Here is a 25,808-nt window from a genome sequence, read left to right on the forward strand (position 1 = left end):
CATGAATAGTGAATTTGGCACGAGTAGAGTTGAGTAATCTGGACAAGAAAACAAGAAGAATCACTCTCGCACTGATGTCGACAGGTTATAGTTGCCCAGAAACGTATGCCGTACAGGCCCTGCATGTGAGCGAGACAGCGCGAGAGGAGAAGTGTGCACCTGCAGACTATATAAAACATAGCGAAGACCCAGCTCTGATTGAAGTCAACAACAGAAAGCTTTTCGAAGCACAAAAAAAAATTAAGTATCGGTATTGCAAATTTGCACACCAGTGCCGGATTGACAGCCTAAAGAATAAAGCTATTGTCGGGGTAGTTTTTAGAAAAGATTGGTTTAAAAGCTTTAGAACCTGTATGAGCGTCCAAATCAATAACAGCGAATTCTGCGTAAAGTAGACACTAGAACACACACGGATTTCGTCGTATAAGAATATGAAACTTTTAGATGGGTGTTGTAATCACTACTGATAGCGATTAAATTAATGCTTAGAGGAATGTTACCAGTAATAGCTCTGGTCATGGAGGTTCTTCTGGTTGCTTAGGAGTTTAGTATCTTTTAATTTGCGGTCACAAACCTCCATTCATTGTACACGAAATTCCGTAACTTAAATAGGAATTGAATTCCTACTGTTTCCATTAGTAGGTGCAGGTACAGTTTCTATGTAAAACGTTAGAAATTTTTGATACCTGGATTTTCACAAAAATTTCTAATTTTTTGCACATACAAATGCGGTGAAAAAAGTCATGGGATACTTCTTGATATCGTGTTTGACCTCATTTTTCGCTGCGTAGTGCAGCAGCTCGACGTGATATGGACTGAACAAGTCGCTTGAAGTTCTCTGCAGAAATATTGACCCATGTTGCTCTAAAATGGTTCAAATGGTTCTAATCACTATCTGTGGTCATCAGTCCCCTAGAGTTAGAACTACTTAAACCTAACTAACCTAATGACATCACACACACCCATGCCCGAGGCAGAATTCGAACCTGCGACCGTAACAGCAGCGCAGTTCCGGACTGAAGCGCCTAGAACGGCTCGGCCACAGTGGCCGGCCAAGAGCCATGTTGCCTCTCTAGCCGTCCATAAGAGCGAAAGTGTTGCCGGTGCAGGATGTTGTGCACGAACTGACATCTCGATTACGTACCATAAATGCACGAGGATTCGTGTCGGGCGATCTGGGAGGAAAACAATTCGCTCGAATTCTCCAAAACGTTATTCAAACTAACAACTGTGGCCCGGTGGCGTGGACCATTGTCATACATAAAAATTGGGTCATTATTTGGGAAGGTGATATCTCTGAATTGTTGCATATGATTTCCAAGTAGCCAGACGCAGCCGTTTCCAATCAATGAACGGTTGAGTTGGGCTAGAGAAACCAGTGTATTCAATGTAAACGTAGCCCACACCATTATGGAGCCACCAGTAGCTTGCACAGTGCCTCGTTGACAACTCTCAAACCCTATTATCAGCTCTTTTCAACTGAATTCAGGTTTCATCTGACCAGGCCACGGTTCTCCAGTCGTCTAGGGTCCAATCGATATGGTTAAGAGCCCAGGAGAGGCGCTGCAGGCGGTGTCGTGCTGTTAGGAAAACCACTCGCGTCGGTCGTCTGCTGCCTTAGCACACCAACGGCAAATATCGTCGCACTGTCCTAACGGATACATTCGACGTACTCCTCACATTAATTTCTGCTGTCATTCCACGGATAACTCTACCCAGGAAGGCAGCCGGCCACTGAGTTGTCCGTGGTGAGAAATAATGCCTGAAATTTGTTATTCTAGGCGCACTCTTGACGCTGCGGATTCGGACAAACGATCTTCGAGATGTGTCTAGCTCTAAGTACCATTCCACGTTCAAAGTCTGTTAGTTCCCGTTGTGCGGCCATAATCCCGTCGCAAACCTTTTCACATGAATCTCCTGAGCGCAAATGAAAGCTCCGACAACGCACTGCGCTTTTATATCTTGTGTACGTGGTACTACCGCCATTTTCATATGCGCATATCGATATTCCATGACTTTTGTCAACTAAGTGTACACATGTAACTTGAAGTACGAACAGATGCAGAAGGCATTCTGTGCGATTTAAAATTCCAGCAGTTCGCGCCAGCGTAAGGAAGTCGGAGAGTGCAATAGAAATGGCGTTGAACCTCTGCAGAAAAACTGCCCCATGACCAGCGCCTTTCTGTGTTGTGGCTGTCAACTAACGATTCTCAGATAGAGAAATGGCAAAATACTGTAATGACTGATGCGAAATCTTGCTATTAATGTCAAAACGAAGGAAGATGGGAATTATGGCGTTTGAAATTTAGTACTATAAAATGTAGAAAATTGGGTGGATAGCTAAAATAAGAAACGAGGTGGTTCCGCGCAGGACCGCCAAGGAAGAGATATCTGCAAAATGCTGACTAGAAGAAGGCCAAGGATAAGTGGAGATGTGTCAACACATTAAGCAGTAATTTCAATGAGAATAGAGGCAGCCACTGCGGAAACATTGTAGAAGATAGGAATATTGCATTTCTTTGGTGTGTTACCGCTTGGTGCATCTTTGAATGGAGATATAATGAAGATTATCAGTTTCATCTCGATTTTGACACTTTATTAATATTTCTGCCTGCTGAACATATTAACGATACACAGTCTCTGGTTTCCAGAGGTTGCATTATTGAATAGAGCGCGGCCAAGCAAGTAACAGTCGACTCGAGTCGCAGGCTTGATGTTGTTGTTGAGTCGTGGAGGCTGTTACATCATGGCAGAATGAGCAGCTTAAAACGTGGATGTGCCGCACGAGATTTTTATTACAGATGTTCCATCATATGTAACCTAGTAATTAAGGATAACTTTTAAGACGATTGTAAGAAAATATAGCACTTCAGAAAGAGGTTACTTATTTTAAGTTTGTAAGCTGCAAGTGCGAGTTCAGTAATTATTGCTGTGCAAAGATTTCATCGTGTACAATAATATCCATCAGTTGGTAATCATGTGTTCAGTAGTCTAAGTAATCTTCCGTTATTTAGATTGGTTACATATAATTGGATTAGGAATTCAAGAAAACAAATTTTTGTAGCGGAAATACTTTGTAGAAGCAGAAATTATGATGTACGACAACGAATCGAGAGGCAATGCTGATTGTTCAGATTAGTTTCAGATTACTTTTGCTTCATTGAAAGAACTGAATAGAATTTCAAACTACTTCATTTCGTCCTTTGTAACTATTCAAAAAACATATGCTCACTATTGAAAGGAAATCATGATTGGTAAAAGTTGCATTGTAACTACTTGACTTTTGCGTGAACAGTAATTAATAATTTTAAAAAGAGAATCAAAAAGTAATTTGCTAAAACTACAGTTTTAAAGAAATTAGAATAAGAATGTAGACTGCCGCGTGGTGATTTCTTTCAGATCATCATTTTCATTGCCGCCGAAGAAGAGTAAGGTAATCCGTTGAAATGGAAGAATTTGTTGTAGGGCCGAAATGAACATTTTTGACAGAAAGTTAGGAACAGTTTTCAGTCAGTGAAATTTCATGTAAGTTCAACACAAGTGTTACTGTAACGAGACATATTTAAATTACGTAAAAGTTAGTAATTCTAAGTACACTTATGAATCATTATTTTATGCAATCTACATTACACACCGTCAGATATATTTCATATTAAAATAACATTTCCAAAAAGTAATTCGCATAAATAAGTTCATGTTCAAAAACTGGGTTGCTCTGGCGTTTCTAGATCAGAATCTGTAATTAGAATTCAGAATTTACAGTTTTCATATTGTTAGAGAGGAATTCAGTTATGTACAGTTTCAGCAAACAACTTATAACATAACAGATAACTTCAAACATATGCAACAAATAACTGAGGAAACTGGATGTAGGTGCTACTGTGAGACGAGAAGACTAGAATGTACAGAAGGATATCATGGCAACATGTCAGTCAGAAGAGTGTTCAGAAAAAAGTTAATACGAAATTTAGTTAACACGGAACTGATGGGAGTGAAAAATTTCGTTTTGAGGGCTTTGCTGCAGTGTATATGCAACGTAGTGCGACTCCGATACGGGTATATAAGCATAAACATGTATGGAAGGTATTATTGCGTCAATCCTATCATTCTGTCACGCGTGCGGTAAATGCGGAAATCAGAATGCATACAAACAGGACCAATGTGCTGTTATTTGTTTCTTGGCTGCCGAAGGAAAATCAGCGGTAGACATCCATCGAAGAATAAGGAATGTGTATGGGGTAGCATGTCTATCGAAAACGACCATTGTGGAATCGTACACGACATGGGGTGCAGCTGCTTTATGATAAACGCATTTCCACACATCGCAAATGTCGTAATAGAGAGACATGCTAGCATTCACCCTATAGCCCAGATCTCTCCCCATGCGAACACCACGTCTTTGTCCTCTTAAAAAAGGCCTTAAGGTGTTGGCGGTTCCCGCCGACCGAGGAAGTGCAACAGGCAGATACAGCATTTTTCAAGCAGCAGGACAGGGTGTTTCATCAAACTGTTATCTTCAATTTGGTGCATCGGTGGAATGATTAATTCAATTGGTTGGGTTGGGTTGATTTGGGGGAGGAGACCAGCGAGGTCATCGGTCTCATCGGATTAGGAAAGGCCGGCCGGAGTGGCCGAGCAGTTCTAGGCGCTTCAGTCTGGAACCACGCAACCGTTACGGTCGCAGGTTTGAATCCAGCCTCGGGCATGGATGTGTGTGATTTCCTTAGGTTAGTTAGGTTTAAGTAGTTCTAGGTTCTAGGGGACTGATGACCTCAGACGTTAAATCCCATAGTGCTCAGAACCATTTTTTTTTTTTCAAACCAAACCAGTCAGCCATATTCGAGATACAACAAGCGCCCATTTCTTTTATAAGTCCATAAGCTCTTTCCAACAATGAAGTTATTAATATGGGAGCATTATGATGCCTTGTTCGTCCGAACAAAGTAAGCAACCCAGTCTCTTCGTCTGGCTATTACCCGTTTTCATGCTTGTTGTGCTTTATTGCTGCAGTATTCCACAAACGTAACACGTAAGCGTAGTGGGTTACAAAATCACCGGTCTGTAGGCGACGCTAGCACTCAGTCCACCTACATGCGGCGCCCACATCACCAGTGCGAGGCGCGGCGAACACAGCATAGCTTGTTTCCACTATGCGATGTACCGGCAAGTGTCAAGAACATAGCCAACTGTCCATGCAGTATTTGGGCTGCCGAAAGGTCTCGGAATGCTGGTTCCAGTTGACACTTCAACCAAAGCAACGAGCAGCCATCAGTCAATCACCGAGCCTCTGCCTCGGCTCCTTGGCCCTGTGGACACACGTGCAAATATTTCGTATCAGCCGGTTACTGAAATTAGTGCTTCTGATTACGTACAGCTGTTCCCTTGTGATCCGTCTACACTTTGAGCTTGCTCTGATTTCACTCAACAGGGATAGTGATCTGCACCGGACGTGTAACTTCTACATCTGCCAGTTATTCATAAACTTAAGAGAGAAATGATATAATTTCGAAACTCCTTTATATTCTTTATTCAGACAATTAGTAGCATCAGTAGATTTCATGTGAAGAAAGATTTCTAAACTACTGGCCATTAAAATTGCTACACCACGAAGATCACGTGCTGCAGACGCGAAATTTAACCGACAGGAAGAAGATGCTGTGATGTGCAAATGATTAGTTTTTCAGAGCATTCACACAAGGTTGGCGCCGGTGGCGACACTTACAACGTGCTGACATGAGGAAAGTTTCCAACCGATTTCTCATACACAAACAGCAGTTGACCGGCGTTTCCTGGTAAAAGGTTGTTGTGATGCCTCGTGTAAGGAGGAGAAATGCTTACCATCACGTTTCCGACTTTGTTAAGGGTCGGATTGTAGCCTATCGCGATTGCGGTTTATCGTATCGCGACATTGCTGTTCGCGTTGGTCGAGATCCAATGACTGTTAGCAGAATATGGAATCGGTGGATTCAGGAGGGTAATACGTAACGCCGTGCTGGATCCCAAACGCCTCGTATCACTAGCAGTCGAGATTACAGACATCTTATCCACATGGCTGTAACGGATCGTGCAGCCACGTCTCGATCCCTGAGTCAACAGATGGGGACGTTTGCAAGACAACAACCATCTGCACGAACTGTTCGACGACGTTTGCAGCAGCGTGGACTATCAGCTCGGAGACAATGGCTGCGGTTACCCTTGACGCTGCATCACAGACCGGAGCGCCTGTGATGGTGTACCCAAAGACGAAGCTGGCTGCACGAATGGCAAAACGTCATTTCTTCGGATGAATCTAGGTTCTGTTTGCAGCATCATAATGGTCGCATCCGTGTTTGGCGACATCGTGGTGACCGCACATTGGAAGCGTGTATTCGTCATCGCCATACCGGCGTATTACCCGGCGTGATGATATGGGGTGCCATTTATTACACGTCTCGCTCACCTCTTGTTCGCATTGACGACACTTTGAACAGTGGACGTTACATTTCAGATGTGTTACGACCCGTGGTTCTACTCTTCATTCGATCTCTGCGTAACCCTACATTTCAGCAGGATAATGCACAGCCGCATGTTGCAGGTCCTGCACGGGCCTTTCTGGATACGGAAAATGTTCGACTGCTGCCCTGGCAGCACTTTCCCCAGATCTCTCACCAATTGAAAACATCTGGTCACTGGTGGCAAGTAATTGGCTGGTCACAATACACCAGTCACTACTCTTGATGAACTGTAGTATCGTGTTGAAGGTGCATGGGCAGCTGTATCTGTATATGCCATCCAAGCTCTGTTTGACTCAACGCCCAGGCGTATCAAAGCCGTTATTACGGCCAGAGGTTGTTGTCTGGGTACTGATTTCTCAGGATCTATGCACCCAAATTGCGTGAAAATGTATTCGCATATCAGTTCTAGTATAATATACTTGTCCAATGAATACCCGTTTGTCATGTGCATTTCTTCTTGGTGTAGCAATTTTAATGGCCAACAGTGTATGTTTGTTAAAACAAATTTTATGTTGTTTACCGCTTAGCTGGGAGCCTTGTTTTTCTTGTAGCACTGACGTAAGGTCACTGCATTTTCTACCTGGCTAGACCATACTGCAACCAAACTTGACCTCAATTTGATCTCAGTTTTTCACTAGTATCGATAGTATTTTACCTTTCCGCTTTCCATCAGTTGCCATGAAACACTGTAATGTGAACATTCCCGTGGAAACCTCCCAAGTCATCTCACATTTCATTCAGGGACGAACAATTAAATTTGATGCAAAGTAGCACCTAAATTAACGCTGCACTACAACCCCAGAATATGAAAAAGTTTTATAAAAAGTACCACTGAGAAAGCGAATTTAATGTGAGAGTAGTGCATACATCGTCAGATCATGTAAAATCGTATGTCGTGGTAAGTGAAAATCATCACACACCGCGTGGGGTCACTACCCACTGTTGTCAGCCAACAAGAGAAACCGTTGGAGAATGATTCCTAGCGCTGAGTAGTTTAGGGCCTGACGTGTATGATGGGAAGGCTGTTGGCGGATTTCGGGAGTGAAGACGGTCGAGAGTGGACGAATTATGTGCGGAAATAAGATTATTAACACTTCCGAGACTGAACCTCTATTTAACAAAAGAGCGCTGCATACTGAATATAGGATTACTCAAATAATATTATTTTTGATAAAGTGCAACATAGTGAAAATATGTGGTGTAATAGGTAATAACTGCATAGATAATAACTGCATATCTACATAACAGTAGAAATAATAAAAGATAATACAAAGGGAATGATTGTAGGTCACTATTATTTCATTGAATCATTTGCCTAAAAATTTACATCTGGGAAGGATCAATGCACTCCGTCGCTACTCAGTCTCATTTTAAGGAAACAAAATTCTGATTTTATTGCATGAATTGCACCACAGTTCTTCAGCCGAATAACACTGCTTTTTAAGATAGGGACTTCAGATGTCAGTGTTGTTTGCATGTAGCAGAATCTATTAATATTTTTCCTTGCATTCAGACTCCATTCACAAATGCAGCTACATCGAGTAATAAGGACAGACATTTAAACTCTGTTTTGTATAAACATTAATATTTAACAGACAGATTACAGTAGGTTACTATACGTGACTAATCATACCAGAATAGACTCTAAAGGCCACGTTGCAGCTTCTCCTGCTTTATTTAAAGTGAAACAGAAATTTGCATTTGCCCCAAAAAATATGAAAATAGTTTGCCACAAAATTCACCGATTTCAACAAACTATTCACCGTCTTCAACAAACTCATTACTGAATTCGAAAACTTACTGAACAGTTTTGATTCTGGCTACATCCAGAATCATGCGGTAACGTTACTGTCCTACTTGGCCTCGGTAGCAGAAGGTTTAGTTTTACTCGGCTTGCATGATGTGGAGGCCGTTGAGACAATGGCTGTTACGAGTGGTCCGTGACGACTTAATTCTAGTCGTGACTAAAATGATAGGACGCTGATAACCTTGTTGTTTAGCGCCCTCATCCACAAATCGTCATCATCATCACCAGATTCCAAAACACAGTAGGATCGCCATAAGCGTACAAGATCAGTCCAGAATGAATACCGAAAGAGAAAAACTGTAAAATAGCAGTGATGGAACACTGTCGCAAATGGCCGGCTTCATGGGACGACAGGCAAGTGATGTACGAGGGTTGAAACTTTAATAGTGGCAACTATTTATTTACAGCTCGTACAAAATAGATACGTGTTTCAAAGTTTTACTGATCCTCAGAGTAGCCACCAGAATTGTGTATAACCCGTTGCCAGCGATGTGGAAGTCGTAGGATGCTCTTGACAGTGCCAGTTGTGTTGACAGTTGGAGCGGCGCGGTCTAGTGACCGACGAATTTGTAGAAGTTCTGAAGCGAATGCCGTTAAGTGTTTCCTTCAGTTTAGAAATCGAGTTGAACACACGAGGGCTTAAGTCAGGGGAGTGCAGCAGGTGGTATAGCACTTAGCAGCCCCCGCAGTCAAACGAGTGAGTAACAGCTTGCACTGTAGGTCCTTGAGCATTGTCCTGCAAAATGATGGTCAGGTCCTGCAGAAAGTGTCATCACTTCTGTCTCTAAGCTTGTCGTAGGTTGTATTCCAAAAATGAACAGCACGGAGACAGAAGTGATGACACTTTCTGCAGGACCTGACTATCATTTTGCAGGACAATGCTCAAGCACCTACAGTGCAAGCTGTTATTGATTTGAAACTTCCTGGCAGATTAAAACTGTGTGCCCGACCGAGACTCGAACTCGGGACCTTTGCCTTTCGCGGGCAAGTGCTCTACCATCTAAGCTACCGAAGCACGACTCACGCCCGGTACTCACACATTTACTTCTGCCAGTACCTCGTCTCCTACCTTCCAAACTTTACAGAAGCTCTCCTGCGAAACTTGCAGAACTAGCACTCCTGAAAGAAAGGAAATTGCGGAGACATGGCTTAGCCACAGCCTCGGGGATGTTTCCAGAATGAGATTTTCACTCTGCAGCGGAGTGTGCGCTGATATGAAACTTCCTGGCAGATTAAAACTGTGTGCCCGACCGAGACTCGAACTCGGGACCTTTGCCTTTCGCGGGCAAGTGCTCTACCATCTGAGCTACCGAAGCACGACTCACGCCCGGTACTCACAGCTTTACTTCTGCCAGTACCTCGTCTCCTACCTTCCAAACTTGACAGAAGCTCTCCTGCGAAACTTGCAGAACTAGCACTCCTGAAAGAAAGGAGGTACTGGCAGAAGTAAAGCTGTGAGTACCGGGCGTGAGTCGTGCTTCGGTAGCTCAGATGGTAGAGCACTTGCCCGCGAAAGGCAAAGGTCCCGAGTTCGAGTCTCGGTCGGGCACACAGTTTTAATCTGCCAGGAAGTTTCATATCAGCGCACACTCCGCTGCAGAGTGAAAATCTCATTCTGGAAACATCCCCCAGGCTGTGGCTAAGCCATGTCTCCGCAATTTCCTTTCATTCAGGAGTGCTAGTTCTGCAAGTTTCGCAGGAGAGCTTCTGTAAAGTTTGGAAGGTAGGAGACGAGGTACTGGCAGAAGTAAAGGTGTGAGTACCGGGCGTGAGTCGTGCTTCGGTAGCTCAGATGGTAGAGCACTTGCCCGCGAAAGGCAAAGGTCCCGAGTTCGAGTCTCGGTCGGGCACACAGTTTTAATCTGCCAGGAAGTTTCATATCAGCGCACCTCCACTGCAGAGTGAAAATTTCATTCTGTTATTGATTTGTTTGACTGATGGGGCTGCTAAGTGCTATACCACCTACTGTACTCCCCTGACTGAAGCCCTCGCAAGTTCAACTCGATTTCTAAACTGAAGGAAACACTTCACGGCATTCGCTTCAGAATTCCTACAAATTCGTCGGGCAATAGACCGCGCCGCTCGGACCGTCAACACTACTGGCACTGCTGAGAGTATCCTACGACTTTCACATCGCTGGCAACGGGTTCTACACAATGTTGGTGTCTACTTTGTAGGTCAGTACAACTTTGAAAGACGTATCTATTTAGTACGAGCTCAAAATAAATAGTTGCCACTATTAAAGTTACAACCATCGTATTTACAAACAGAAAACCGCCAGCGGGCGGGCTTTGTATACAGCTGACTTACGCCATTTGTGAGCCCACGACCAGCTCTGACCTCAACTAAATATGTTAAGAGCTGTATTATTGACTACTTTGGATAAAACATTCCATATGACACGTCTATAATTTCCATTGGTTGCTGAACAGTAACGTACAGAGGTACGTTTTCATTCCTTGGGTCGGTACCCCAGCTTCTATGGGTTCATTTATCCCGTTATTCGAACATCGATTGATATTCCTACGAAAACCCACATTTCTTTGTGAAGACACTGTTTAAAGAACGCTTATCGGAAAATGCGTTGTATGTTACCGCAGACGATAAGTTGATTGAGCGCCTTGCGGTACCGCAACGTCTTACAGGTTACAGTGCCCCGCTATGTACATTTTGTTGGAAACGAACTTCCAGCATTACTAGAGGAGGTTTCTTTCGATACATCTTAGTATATATTCTTCCAGCATCAAAGGAGCCGTGCACATTATAGTGTTCATGTGACACACCTAAACCTGACGTTTCTAGGATCATGGATCGGTAGAAACTGTTACCTTTCTTGGTCAGGAAGGTCCACTTTAAAATACTATCTGTCAGGATGCCTCAAAAGTGAAGTTTACAAAGGAGACGCAAAGGCAAGAGACGATTTGATCGCTACTCCAAGATGACCACTAAAGAACTACACACTGCGTCGCTAACACAGTTTAAAATAACATTGACATTTGAGGTGCTAATGAACATCACCTTGTGGACTAAATCATTTTATATGAAATCATCTTATACAAAATTGTTTTCAAATTATTTTATACTACCGCATAAGACTTTTACCACTCCTCACGAAACATCATGAACGTCGATACTGAGGCCCAGGGATAAAACGTATCTCTCACTATTACTACATGTGACACCACTTCAGACGAAAAGAGAGTTCTGGAAATAGCATCTCGCTGTCGTATTCAGGCCTGAAGTTGTTTTGCTTTGCTGTAATTAATATAACTTCATGATCGACAGATTGCAGTTTTTGGGGGTAGTACCGTCCGCGTGCAGCCAATCCCCCTAGGCAAGGCTCCGCACGTACCGACAAAATTGGCAAAATAGCGAATATGTGGAGCTCGTGACAAAATTACGAATGCCTGGCGGCTGTCCAATACCATTCCAGGCGTTGAAACTTCAGTATTTCAGTCGGAGTACAGGTCAACCAAACATCGATTTTCCGCTCGTCAGTGCTTTTACACAAATAGAGTCTGGAAATCAGCTATTCCAGTTTCTCATTCAGTCAGCACAATCGCACCTTCTCTTCATTTAAATATTAGAGGTAGGGAGACTGATGATCAGTTTAATATTTTTTACTTCTCCCACAGCACAATGCTCCGTCCAGATTAGTCGACAATTTTTAAAAGTCAGCTCATTTCGAAAACGGTTCTGCGTCTACATGGGAGCGAAAAATCGATTTTTTTTTTAGGTAAGCAGTCTTCTGATTGGTTTGATGCGGCCAGCCACGCATTCCTCTCCATTGCCAGCCTCAGAGTAGCACTAGCAACCTTCGTCATCAATTATTTGCTGGATGTATTCTAAACTAAGTCTTCCTCTCCAATTTGTATCCTCTATAGATCCCTCTAGCGCCATGGAAGTGAACTTTTGGCGTCTTAAGAGATGTTCTATCGTTCTATCGCTTCTTGCTGTCAGCCTTCTCCATATATTCCTTTCCTCTTCTGTGCAGAACGTCTTCATTCCTTATCCTATCAGTCTACAACATTTGTCTGTAGCACCTCCTCTAAAGTGCACGATTCTCTTCTGTTCCGGTTTTCACACAGTCCATGAGTCACTACTATACAGTGCTGTGCTCTAAACACACATTCCCAGAAATTTCTCCCTCAAATGAAGGCCTATGCTTGATAATAATAGACTTCTTTTGGTCATGAATGCCCTTTTTACCAGTGCTAGTCTGCTTTTAATGTCCTCCATACTCTGTCCGTCATTGATTATTTTGCTGACTAAGTAGTCGAATTACTTAACTTCACCTACACTACTGGCCATTAAAATTGCTACACCACGAAGATGACGTGCTACAGACGCGAAATTGAACCCACAGGAAGACGATGCTGTGATATGCAAATGATTAGTTTTTCAGAGCATTCACACAAGGTTGGAGCCGGTGGCGACGCCTACAACGTCTTGACATGAGGAAAGTTTTCAACCGATTTCTCATACACAAACAGCAGTTGCTCGCGTTGCCTGCTGAAACTTTGTTGTGATGCCACGTATAAGAAGGAGAAATGCGTACCATCACGTTTCTGACTTTGATAAAGGTCGGATTGTAGCCTATCGCGATTGAGGTTTATCGTGTCGCTACATTGCTGCTCGTGTTGGTCGAGATACCATGACTGTTAGCAGAATATGGAATCGGTGGGTTCAGGAGGGTAATACGGAACGCCGTGTTGGAACCCAACAACCTCGTATCACTAGCAGTCGAGATGACAGGCATTTATCCGCATGGCTGTAACGGATCGTGCAGCCACGTCTCGACCCCTGAGTCAAGAGATGAGGACATTTGCAAGACGACAACCATCTGCACGAACAGTTTGACGACGTTTGCAGCAGCGTGGACTATCAGCTCGGAGACCATGGCTCCGGTTACATTTGACGCGTGCGATGGTGTACTCAACGACGAACCTGGGTGCACGAATGGCAAACCGCCATTTTTTCGGATGAATCCAGGTTCTGTTTATAGCGTTATGATGGTCGCATCCGTGTTTGGCGACATCGCGGTGAACGCACATTGGAAGCGTGTATCCGTCATAACCATACTGGCGTATCACCCGGCGTGATGGTATGGGGTGTCATTGGTTACACGTCTCGGTCACCTCTTGTTCGCATTGACGGCACTTTGAACAGTGGAGGTTACATTTCAGATTTGTTACGACTCGTGGATGTATCCTTCATTCGATCCCTGTGAAACACTACATTTCAGCAGCATAATTCACGAACGTATGTTGCAGGTCCTGTGCGGGCCTTTCTGGATCCAGTAAATGTTCAACTGCTGCCCGGCCAGCAAATTCTTCAGGTCTCTCACCAACTGAAAACGTCTGGTCTATGGTGTCCGAGCAACTGGCTCGTCATAATACGCCAGTCACTACTCCTGATGAACTGTGGTATCGTGTTGAAGCTGCATGGGCAGCTGTACCTGTACACGCCATCCAAGCTCTGTTTGACTCAATGCCCAGCAGAGATGGTTATTCTTCGTACTGATTTCTCAGGATCTATGTAACCAAATTGCCTGAAAATATGTTCACATGTCAGTTCTAGTATAATATATTTGTCCAATGAATACCCGTTTATCATCTGCATTTCTTCTTGGTGTAGCCATTTTAATTGCCATTAGTGTACTTCGTGACCATCAATTTTGATGGAATGTTTCTCGCTGTCTTATTTCTGCTACTTCTCATTACTTTCGTCTTTCTTCGATGTCCCCTCAAATCATATTCTGCACTCATTAGATTGTTCGTTTCATTCAGCAGATCACGAAATTCTTCTTCACTTTCTCTCAGGATAGCAATGTTATCAGAGAATCATATTACTGATATCCTTTCACCTTAAATAATAATTCCACTCTTGAACCTCTCTTTCTTGTCCATCACTCCTTCTTCGATGTATAGATTGAACAGTAGGGGCAAACGACTGCACCCCTGACGTACACCCTTTTTAATCCGAGCTATTTTTCTTGGTCTTCCATCTCATTTTTTCCCCTTGACTCTTACCGGCCTTTCCTTATGGCTTAACCCTATGTTCTACAGAGTTTCGAACATCTTGTACCATTTGACACTGCTGAACGCTTTTTCTAGGTCGACAGAACCTATGAACGTGTCCTGATTTTTCTTTGTCATAGCCTTGCTGCCATTATCAACTGAAACGTGAGAACGGGTTGCGTGGTGCCTTTACCATTCCTAAAGCGAAACAGATCGTCATCTAACACATCCTCCATTTTCTTTTCCATTCTTCTATATATTATTCTTGTCAAAAACTTGGATGCGTGAGCTGTTAAACTAAATGTACGATAATTCTCGTACTTGTCAGCTATTGCATTCTTCTGAATTGTGTTGATGATATTTATCCGAAAGTCAGATGGTTTTTCGCAATTCTACACACCAAACTGAATAGTTTTGTTGCCACTTCCCACAATCATTTTAGAAATTCTGATGGAATATTATCCATCCCTTCTGCCTCATTTTATCTTAAGCTCTTTTAAATTCTGGTTCTAGTACTGAATCACCTGTGATTGCCTCCTGTTTCTTCTTCAATCACATCACACATATCTTCCCCCTCACAGGGGATTGCAGTGTACTCTTTCCATATATCCGCTCTCTCCTCTGCTTTGAACAGTGGAATTCCATCTTAGTGTTACCGCCCTTGCTTTTAATTTCATCGAAGGTTGTTTCGACTTTCCTATATGCCAAGTCAGTCCTTCCGACAGACATTTGCTTTTTGATTTCTTCAAAATTTTTTCTGCAGCCATTTCGTGTTAGCTTCCCTGGAATTAATATTTTTTTCGTTCCTCAGCGACTCGTATTTCTGTATTCTTGAATTTCCCTGAATATTATTGAACTTATTTCATCGATCAGCTGGTACCCATAATTCCTTCGCAGTTACCTTCTTTGTATCAACGTTTTTCTTCCCATCTCCTGTGACTGCCGTTTTTAGAGAGGCCCATTACTCTTCAACTGTACTACTGACCTATTCTTTGTAACAGTGTCTATAGCCTTAGAGAACCTTAAGCATATCTCTTCATTCCTTAGTACTTCCGTATCCTATTTCTTTGAGTATTGATTCTTCCTGACTACTCTGTTAAACTTCAGCCAACTCTTCATCACAACTACATTCTGATCTGAGGCTATACCTGCTCCTGAGTACGTCTTACAATCCAGTATCTGATTCGGAAATCTCTGTTGCACCTTGATGTAATCTAACTGAAATCTTTCCTTAACCCCAGGCCTTTTCCAAGTACAACTCCTCCTCTTGTGATTCTTGAACCGAGTATTCGCTATTAGTAACTGAAATTTATTACAGAACTCAATTAGTCGTTCACATCTCTCATTCCTTGTCCGAAGCTCATATTCTCCTGTAACTTTTTCTTCTGCTCCTTCCCCTATTACTGCATTCCAGCCCACACGACTATTACATTTTCATCTCCCATTACGTACTGTTTTGCCCTTTCAGCATCCTCATACTCCTCCTCTATCTCTTCACTTTCAGCTTGCGACGTCGGCATGTATAGATGATCCATCGTTGTCGGTATTGGTTTGCTGTCGATTCTGATAAGAACAACCCTATCACTGAACTGTCCACAGTAACACACTCTCTCCTCTAGTTTCCTATTCATAACGAATCCTAGGGCCATTACCATTTTCTTCTGCTGTTGATATTACCCTATACTGTCCAGAAATCCTTGTCTTCTTTCCATGTCGCTTCACTGACCCCTACTATATCTAGACTGAGCCTTTGCATTTCCCTTTTTTGACTTTCTAGCTTCCTTACCGCGTTCAGACTTCTGCCATTCCACGGCCCGATACGTAGTACGTTATCCTTTTTGTTGCTTATTCAATCTTGTTCTCATAATCACCTCCTCCTTGCCTGTCCCCTCCCAGAGATCCGAGTGGGGGACTATTTCCGAATATTTTGTCAATGGAGAGATCATTACGACTATCTTTCAGTTACAGCCCATATGTCCCGCAGGTACACAACGGTTTCCATTGCCTTCTGCACCTCATGCCTTTCATCACTGCTGATTCTTCCACCTTTAGAGGAGTTTCTGCACCTAGAACCGCATTTCCAGAGCAGGAGTTGGAGATTTGCGTGACCATCCAGAATCAGTATTGAGAGTTCTTTTAAGAAATCCAATTTTATTAGCCTCTATGTAAACATAATGATTGTCTGACACAAGAATAACGTATTGAAAGAACTTAGTTCGTTTAAAAAAAATAATAACATAAACATGAATAACTCGCACGTAGAGAAAGTAAGGACCGTAAATCTATTTGTCTAAGAAGCGAAATCGTTTTGTGTTGAACGATTTTTTTTACACTAAAACACAAAATGTATGAAACGTCGCCGTTTTTTTATTGAGAACCAAGTAATTTTTAGTATAGTGTGTCCAGGGTGGAAGCGTGTGCTTGGGGCAAATATTTCTGACACAACACCGTAGGTGGTGTAGTGTGGGATATGCTAGTGACGCGATGAGCTTAGAAAAAGTGACGTCAAAGTGATATGTCAATCGATGCGATTGACGCTGTATTAATTTCATCATATTTCTCTGTTTTTGTGTTACAACTTCCAGTATGCCGTTTCAAGATCACGCTACATTGAATATTCATAATTAACACGTCATCATTGGTGCAATTCATTATAATTGTTGTTGTTGTGGCCTTCAGTCCAGAGACTGGTTTGATGCAGCTCTCCATGCTACCCTCTCCTGTGCAAGCTTCTTCATCTCCCAGCACCTACTGCTACCTACATCCTACTGAATCTGTTTAGTCTATTCATCTCTTCGTCTCCCTCTACGATTTTTATCCTCCGCGCTGCCCTCCAATACCAAATTGATGATCCCTTGATGTTGCAGAATATGTCCTACCAAACGATCCCTTCTTCTACTCAAGTTTTGCCACAAATTTCTCTTCTCCCCAATTTTAGTCAAAACCTCCTCATTAGTTATGTGATCTACCCATCTAATCTTAAGCATTCTTCTGTAGCACCACATTTCGAAAGCTTCTATCCTCTTTTGGTCTAAACTATTTATCGCCCACGTTTCACTTCCATACATGGCTACACTCCATACAAATACTTTCAGAAAAGACTTCCTGACAAATCTATACTCGATGTCAACAAATTTCTCTTCTTCAGAAACGCTTTCCTTTCCATTGCCAGTCTACATTTTATATCCTCTCTACTTCCATCATCATCAGTTATTTTGCTCCCCAATTAGCAAAACTCACTTACTAGTTTCAGGGACTCATTTCCTAATCTAATACCCTTAGCATCACCCAATTTAATTCGACTACATTCCATTATCCTCGTTTTGCTTTTGTTGATTTTCATCTTATATCCTCCCTTCAAGACATTGTCCATTCCGTTCAGCTGCTCTTCCAGGTCCTTTGCTGTTTCTGACAGAATTACAATGTCATCGGCAAACTTCAAGGTTTTTATTTCTTCTCCATGGATTTTAATTCCTACTCCGATTTTTGTTTTTTTGTTTCCTTTTCTGCTTTCTCGATATACAGATTGAATAACATCGGGGAAAAGCTACAACCCTGTCTCATTTCCTTCCCAACCACTGCTTCCCTTTCATGCCCCTCGACTCTTATAACTGCCGTCTGGTTTATGTACAAATTGTAAATAGCCTTTCGCTCCCTGTATTTTACCCCTGCATTATAATTAAATGCTGGTTAACGAGGCATCGATGGTTAAAGGCTTCAAGCGATATTAAGATAAGCGAGTGAAACTTGGATGTCTTTGGCACAATGTAATGGTTAAACATGTGGATTACGGAGTTGAAGGAAGTAGGTTTTGCACCCTGCTTTGTGCAAATTTTTTCTTCATCTTAAATTTTTTAACACTTTCTGTGGCTTTGTTAGGAATTTAATACTTGTACTTTCTGCAATATCCGATTTTACTTACGCTTAAAAGCGCGCCCCTTCAGGAATGTCTGTTTTCTATTTTCGAGTTTCGACTTTAGTTTAGTTAGAAAACGAAGCAATAAATTGCTGCGACCGAAATGATCATCAGTGTCGTTCTATTCTGGCTAATTTTGCTGTTTTTCGTAATATTTTGCGATTTCCGAAAGTGTGGGTGGACAGAACTAAAAAGAAAATAGCTTAAATTCATATTCTTCCGTATCACAAATGATTTCCGGTGGTGTGGATCGGCAGGAACATAAAGAGACAACTTCTAATATTGCGAGTGAAATATTTAGCTGCTATTTCTGCAATTTCGGAAGGTCCACTGTCCCACGGGAGACGTTGATATCAGTGCCACGTTCGGCTTATTCTAAACGTGCTGCTGGACACCTGCACTTCATTCATTCGCTTCCAAGTAAGCCGTGTACAATACTCACGTTCATAGCGAGCAGACTGCCGTAGGTGACGTGTGCCGGCACGTGCTGCGGTTCGGCCTGCAGCGCAGCCCGGAACCACTGCTCCGCCTGCTCGTAGTGGCGCATGCGCACCAGCGTCTCCCCCAGCAGGTTGTACAGCGCCTGCGAACAGCAACACGCTCTGCTGTTACAGGCTGTAAGGTCAAAGTCAGCGTATCACCTACTTATAAGTTCTGCAGTACGAGGTTCCTCTATGGGGTATTTCATCAATACTTTTCAAGTTTCACGCTTCTTTTGTAAGTATATTACTTACCGAACAATCACGTTGTGTAACGACCACGGTACTAAAACTTTAAACAGCTAGGCTGGAAAACGAGAGAACGAAGTGTTTCGTAACTGAGTCCTTCCATGTAAAATTCTCGGTTAATTCATTGCTTCAGATTCGAAAAAAATTCGAAATTATTGTTTATGTGTTCCATCTTTGTTATCAAGTGCTTGGCTATGTTACGAAGAAATTATGCATTAAGGCGGCCGCAGCATAAGAATAATCAGGCAAGGTCCTACCACATGTTAAACGAAAAAACTTAACAGTGACATGTGACCACGGCACACAAAACCTGTATTTACTTATCACAACTTCCAGCTTCGATCTCCTGGCCTATCACCAACGTCCATTGCCGCCGACAATATTCGCTCAGAAGTCATCACTCCGTAACTGTGTCACCCTGTCCGCAACTGGCTGTTTCTCTAACGACTAGAAACACAGAATTTCTTTCACTTGCTCGGGGCCAATTTGCCATCGTGTGTACACTTCTTTTTTCCCCTCTCTCTCAAATTTCCATAATACTTAACAAATTGACACAAGCATAAATTTTGTTCTTCCGAGCCTCAGGGCAAAACATCTCTTATTCACTGTCATCCAAGCTGTCAACAGGGAAAATAGCACATAAAAAATTGACTAGTCTGTATCAAACTGTACTAACGTTTAAATGCAAATACAAATTCCAACAAAGATAGTATATGGTAGCATCAATATTACACGCAAGAGCACCTGACGATGGGAGTATGCCGAAATGAGCTCATTGTGAGCTACACAATGAAAGCCATATAGACAGCAGTACAACTGGTATATCTTCATCGCAATGATGAGACAAGCTTAGTTTTAGTAATTACCTTTACGTCTTGTAATTGTGTAGTTTAAGGTTTACCACTACCAACATGCCAATTTAGCAGAAGTAAATCGAAAAAATAACTATACGTACCACAAACTAACAAAAAAGGTGACATAAATGAACAACTTACTGAACACGAAATAATGTAATTCGTATAGCACAGATTCAGACAAAAATCCTGTTTCCTCCTCACGTAGAAGTTCTTAATGTAGCTGACAACATTTTTAGCGTCAATTATTCTGCAAGTTCACGTACCCCAATGAATAGAGCCATGCCCCTTCAGGGAAGGAACCACCATTTCAGAATCAATATCTACATCTTGTACTGACCGCGATAGCAGACTGCGGTACTGACAATGACCACTAGCAAATGAATTGTTCAGTTACTTTCTGAAGTGTCAGTTGCACAGCTCTGTGACCAAATAGTGCTGGCACACCAGTGAGAAGTTTTAAATTGAGTAACGATTTTGTAGGCATTCTTTCAAAGGTCGTATCTAATTTGTATATTTCATGTTCAGTTAAAACTAATACGCCACGTGTCATACCGTCCGAGGAAGATGCCTAACATAATGCGGCCCCTCGTCTATTAACGGGGTGTTAGTTCCGCCGCAACACAAGAGAGAGTGTTTGACAACGTGTAAACAGTGCTAAGTGACAAAAACATGGCTGCCAGTGATAGGAACGAGTGCAGTGTTCCTGCCAGGGAAATTCTTTTCAGGGACGATTTGTACAAATCTAAGGATGATGTGGGTAACTACAACTCTGATAAAGATCTGTGCTTCAAAAGTTCTCACTGATCAGGTAAATGTAAATAATTCTTTCAACAAAAACAGAATGGTGTGTCCGTCACTATCAATGTTGATGAAGTGCGATTTGTTACGCCACACACGGCATTTATAAAAACTTTTTGTAGGTTCCAGTTTCAGACATGCAGGGCAACTTTCAAATGACTAATAGCATAAATAAATCTCCGTCGATTCAGATTCTACGCATTTTTTGAACGCCAGGATCATAAAGGACATAAAAGAATTTTTTAACGATTTATTACAGTCACTTCATAATTAGCACTTACGACACAGATGAACTGAGCAGGGGGACTTAACAATTTAGAGGAGGGGTGTTTTCAGATTCGTTCCTGTTCTTACAAGCACTTTTTCTCGGTTTTTCTAAACCGTCCCAGTCGAATTTTAAGATGGCCTCTTATACGGATGATTTTCATTCCAACCGTAGTCCAGGTTTTGGTCTTAATACAATGATTTCAGTGTGGATGCAATGTTATAATCCAATGTTGCAATAATTAAAGAGGCGCTCAAATCAACAAAATCCAAAATGAAGGACATGAGGAACAACTTACAAAATTTTGAAATTAAATCTCGAATTGGACAGAGTGATGGACTCGTCATAATTTTGTGCTACCTTTCGGATACTTATTTTTAGACTAAATTAAAAACTAAAATAGTAAGAATTGATACTAGGAGAGTTGCCTTTGTTTTGCAGACTACCTTGCGATTCTGTGACACTCCATTCACACAGTTCGAAAACAAAATATCAAAGACAGAGCGGAAGGACTGGGGTTTCAGTACATACTTAACAATAATCAGGCACTCAAAAGTGTAGAGAAAATTGAAACAGCCTTCAGACTTATAAAAGGCATTTAGTCAGCTGTGCAATGTGTCTCTCAGGTGAGGTCAGTTTTCTGACACACTCTTTAGTGACATCACTTTATAAAAACGGCGACATGGAGAATATAGACTATTACCGGGAAATTTCTTTGCTACCTGTGTTTTCAGAAGTTTTTGAAAAACCTTTGTGTAGGACACTAGTCACACATCTTGTTCTAGCGTAACCACAAGCGTCGGAACGAAGACGACGAACGAAAGACGAGAGAAGGCGGTGCGGAAACGTCAGCCAATAACCCGCTGACAAGTACCGCGCCGCCCCGGGTGCGCCCTCTGCAAGAAGTGAACATAAGCACCGCTTCTGCCAGCCTCTGCCGCTCAGGTCGGCCAGTAAACGGACACCAGTGGACAGTTACAGGCCAGCACTCGCAGAACAGATTGTAGTGATCTGTATCAAGTGCTTACTTGGACTTCGTATATAGCGAAGACTATTACCGTATGAATGCAGAGTCTCGCGGCGATAACATAGATTAAAATGTTCTCGGGTTTCCAACCGTGTCAATTGCTTAAAAGTACACGAGCTTTCGACCAAGCACTCCTTGGCCATTGTCAAGTGGTATGACTGCCAGTGGGCTGTTGGTGAGCCCTTATATACGCTAGCTGCCGGCTGTGACGTCACTGGTGCCCGTGACATTGCCATATATGGGCATGTTTTGAGTTGGCATTCGATGTGCCCTCCTCAACAGCGCGATATCGGGATCCCACGCAGCGCTGAGCTGCAAGCCACCGTCTCTATTTAGGGTGTTTGCGGTAAATCACCACATAAAATTTTACGATACCCATGTCGTGGCTGGCACTAACGGTTTCTGGGACAGTTTAATAAAGGAAGCTATTGAAATAAAAGTTACCGCAAACACCCTAAATAGAGACGGTGGCTTGCAACTCAGCGCTGCGTGGGATCCAGCGGTCGCGCGGTTGAGGACGGCACATCGAACGCCAACTCAAAACATGCCCATATATGGCAATGTCACGGGCGCCAGTGACGTCACAGCCGGCAGCTAGCGTATATAAGGGCGCACCAACAGCCCACTGGCAGTCATACCACTTGACAATGGCCAAGGAGTGCTTGGTCGAAAGCTCGTGTACTTTTAAGCAATTGACACGGTTGGAAACCCGAGAACATTTTATTCAAGACTGTTACTGTTTGCATGTCGCTTGCGACACCGATGTAACTTCGAATTATTGTCAGTTCTGCTTCATAGAAATAAAACTACTAATGTTATTTGCTTGAACTGTTGTATAGCATTCCGAGAACGCTGCATCCCTTAGGCGCCCTGTAAGTGAAGCGTGGGCAAGCTCCTACACATCTTAGTGTACATTATTTGCTGTCAGACGGGCCGTTTGGTTTCGGGAAAGGGTTATCCAAAGAAAATGCAGTTTATTCTTCTGTTTGTGAGACACTGTGAAGGATAAGCTATAAGTTGAGGACAGTAGCTAATTTCTGTGATTTAACAGAAGCACTTGATTGTGTGGAGAACGAAGTACTTTTGCATAAGTTGGACGACATGGGATCAGAGAGAAATGACAACCATGGTTTACGTCGTATATCGAAAGTAATATGCAGAAGATTGTCCTCGAGGGTCAAGAAAAGCCGGCCAGAGTGGCCGTGCGGTTCTAGGCGCTACAGTCTGGAGCCGCGCGACCGCTGCGGTCGCAGGTACGAATCCTGCCTCGGGCATGGATGTGTGTCATGTCCTTAGGTTAGTTAGGTTTAAGTAGTTCTAAGTTATAGGGGACTGATGACCTCAGAGGTTAAGTCGCATAGTGCTCAGAGCCATTTTTGGTCAAGAAATAGGGAACAGGCGTGACTTTGACTAGCGTCCTGTAAAGTTCTGTTTTCCATCCATTTTTTCCTTGATAGACAGGGCGTCCGTACCTGAAGTACCAGTTTCAAAACGCTGTAGAAAGAGAACCACTGTTCAAAATAACAGCAAATTTGAACGACATATTGTTGACGCTTGGGGAACCGTCATGGAAAAAACCGTTAATGTTTGACCTATAGATGACGCTGAAATTGTCAGAACATGCACACCAGAAGACAAGCGGCACGCGACTGTCCATCAGTTTGCGTGCGAGACGCCCAATAAGACTGTCTGCTTGAAGGATCGAGTACATCTGGTAAAGCTCTGTTACGAGAACGGTCACTACGCGCCAGTAGTCCTATAGAGCTTCCAGACGCCCAAAGGTATGAAAAAAACCATGTCTGCTAAGGATGTGGAGCAAATGATTAAAAAATTCTAAAAGACAGGTTCTTTTGAAGTGCAATATGACTAAGGGACGAAAGCAGTTGGTGCAACGCGTGTCGAAGAAATGGCCACAGCACTGCAGAACGGGTGAGCCATGGTGTCCAAATACGCAGTGCACGGGGAACGTTGGATATTCCCTCGATCACGGTGCGAAAAATCCTACGAAGCATCCTGCATTGCTATCTATACAAAATCATTCGTGTTGAGCATTTGTTTCCTCCTAACCTGCCAGTAAGGCAAATGTTCGCTGTGTGGTTTCATGCTCGCAGGGATATTGTCGATGAATGGGCGTAGAAGATTCTGTGGACAAGCGAAATCCGTTTCCATCTGCAGGGACACGTCAATACACAGAACTGCAAAATATGGGAAACGGACAATCCGGACGCCCATCAAGCGGACGACTTCATTCCGCAAAGATGAGCGTGTGGTGAGGGTTGCACACTATTTAACCCGTGGTTCCGTAGCCATTAATCATTGTGTGCGATCCTAGTATCACGTGAAAAGCCGAGGAGCCACCAGCACCAGCCATAGGGGTAAAGGCTACAGCTTTTCTCTATTTTCTTTTAACGCCATATGTCGAAGTACTGTATGTTACTTTGCTGTTCCTACCCTTGCAGGGCCCGAAACCGGCAATAATAAACAAATGTTATTGCGATCTCGACTGTTGATTTTAACCTATAAATCGCCTTAAGAACGAAGTGAGTCAGAGTGCATTAACAGTAGCACACGAAACCGTCGCTATGAAATCGTGGTCCTAGGACGCTCACATGGGAAAATTGTCTTGGTAAGAACCTCATGTTAAACATTCGCATCTCACTGCAGATTGGCTTTGAACTTAAACTATTGCTGCTTCCCAAACTTAAACTATTGCTTCTTCCCATGGTGGTCATTTTGTACTGTGTTCATCAGTGTCGTTTATTCTGGTAACACGTACTGGAATTTGTCTGAGTTATGTAACAGAGAATGAATACTCTGCTTTGTGTGGCTCGGTGTGATACGAACGTGTGAAGCAAGCAGGGAACAGCTGTGAAATTCTTTTTCTAAATTTATCTTATGTTTTTTTTTCTTAACCTATGTTCATTTCGAGGACACCAAAGCAGAATATACTGTAGTTTCATATCATTAACCATAGCTATTTGTTTACATTCTGCTCTAATTTTAAAATGTTTAAAGTTTAAGACAAGTATGTTGCGCATCTCTCAAATTGTCCCCAGTATGACTTCCGTTTGTATTCTGTTTCTTTCTATCTATTATAGCAATCCATTATTTATTATAGTGTCCCCTTGTTACTACCATTCAAAGGCACCAGTTGGCTGGTCATGCCAGCACCAGCGAACCGGAAGTATACATCATTTATTGTTTTGAAGCAAGATCCACTAATTTATACTGCTACTTAAAGTTTGATTTTTATTCTCTTTTTTTTAATAACCTCATTGAGTTATGAGCTATAGGCTACGAATAATTTCAGCTAGCTGAAGGCTGTACCTGTTATTTAATTCATCAGATGTTTCTTTTTTTTCTACTGAAATGACTGATGCTGTTTTATGATGAGGTGCGCAAATGTATTCAAAAAATCATTTTATGTATAAAAATATACAGAGCAAGATGAAATAAGGAAACTCAGTAGCACACCATCAGAAGCCGGTTTTGAAGGTATATGTGTAAAGCGAAGCAAGGTATGGAAGTTAAACTTGGTCGACTAACAGTTCACTCAAAAAGAGAATATCAGTTTTTGAAATTTGGTGCTGCAGCGGAATGCTCAAGATTGGATGGATAGATCTGGTAACTAACGAAGAGACAGTGGATGTAAACGGGGGAAAAAGGACTAACGGCACAACATGATTAGAAGATGGGGCTGACTGATGAGACATATCCTGAGGTTAAAAGGATGGTTCAGTTTAGAAACGGATGAAAGTTTGGTCAGGACGTGGTGACGGGCTAAAACTGCAGAGGCAGACCGAAGCTCAACTATAGTAAGCGAGTCCACATAGATGTACGTTGCAGAGATGAAGACGCTTGCACAGGACAGGCTAGCACAGAGCTGCATCGAAACA

At 42.6% G+C, this 25,808-nt stretch overlaps 1 protein-coding gene across 1 annotated transcript in view; it reads right to left on the reverse strand.

Annotated features, from left to right (window-relative positions):
- LOC126416906 (protein O-mannosyl-transferase TMTC2-like) overlaps positions 1 to 25,808 on the reverse strand; it is a 111,198-nt gene that overhangs the window by 59,785 nt on the left and 25,605 nt on the right. The window contains exon 2 of the mRNA XM_050084789.1: positions 18,680 to 18,852. Coding sequence (XP_049940746.1) covers positions 18,680 to 18,852 — 173 coding nt within the window. The remainder of the gene's footprint in view (positions 1 to 18,679; positions 18,853 to 25,808) is intronic.

The sequence above is a fragment of the Schistocerca serialis genome, chromosome 8 (genome assembly GCF_023864345.2).
Source record: "Schistocerca serialis cubense isolate TAMUIC-IGC-003099 chromosome 8, iqSchSeri2.2, whole genome shotgun sequence".
Lineage (NCBI taxonomy): Eukaryota > Metazoa > Arthropoda > Insecta > Orthoptera > Acrididae > Schistocerca > Schistocerca serialis.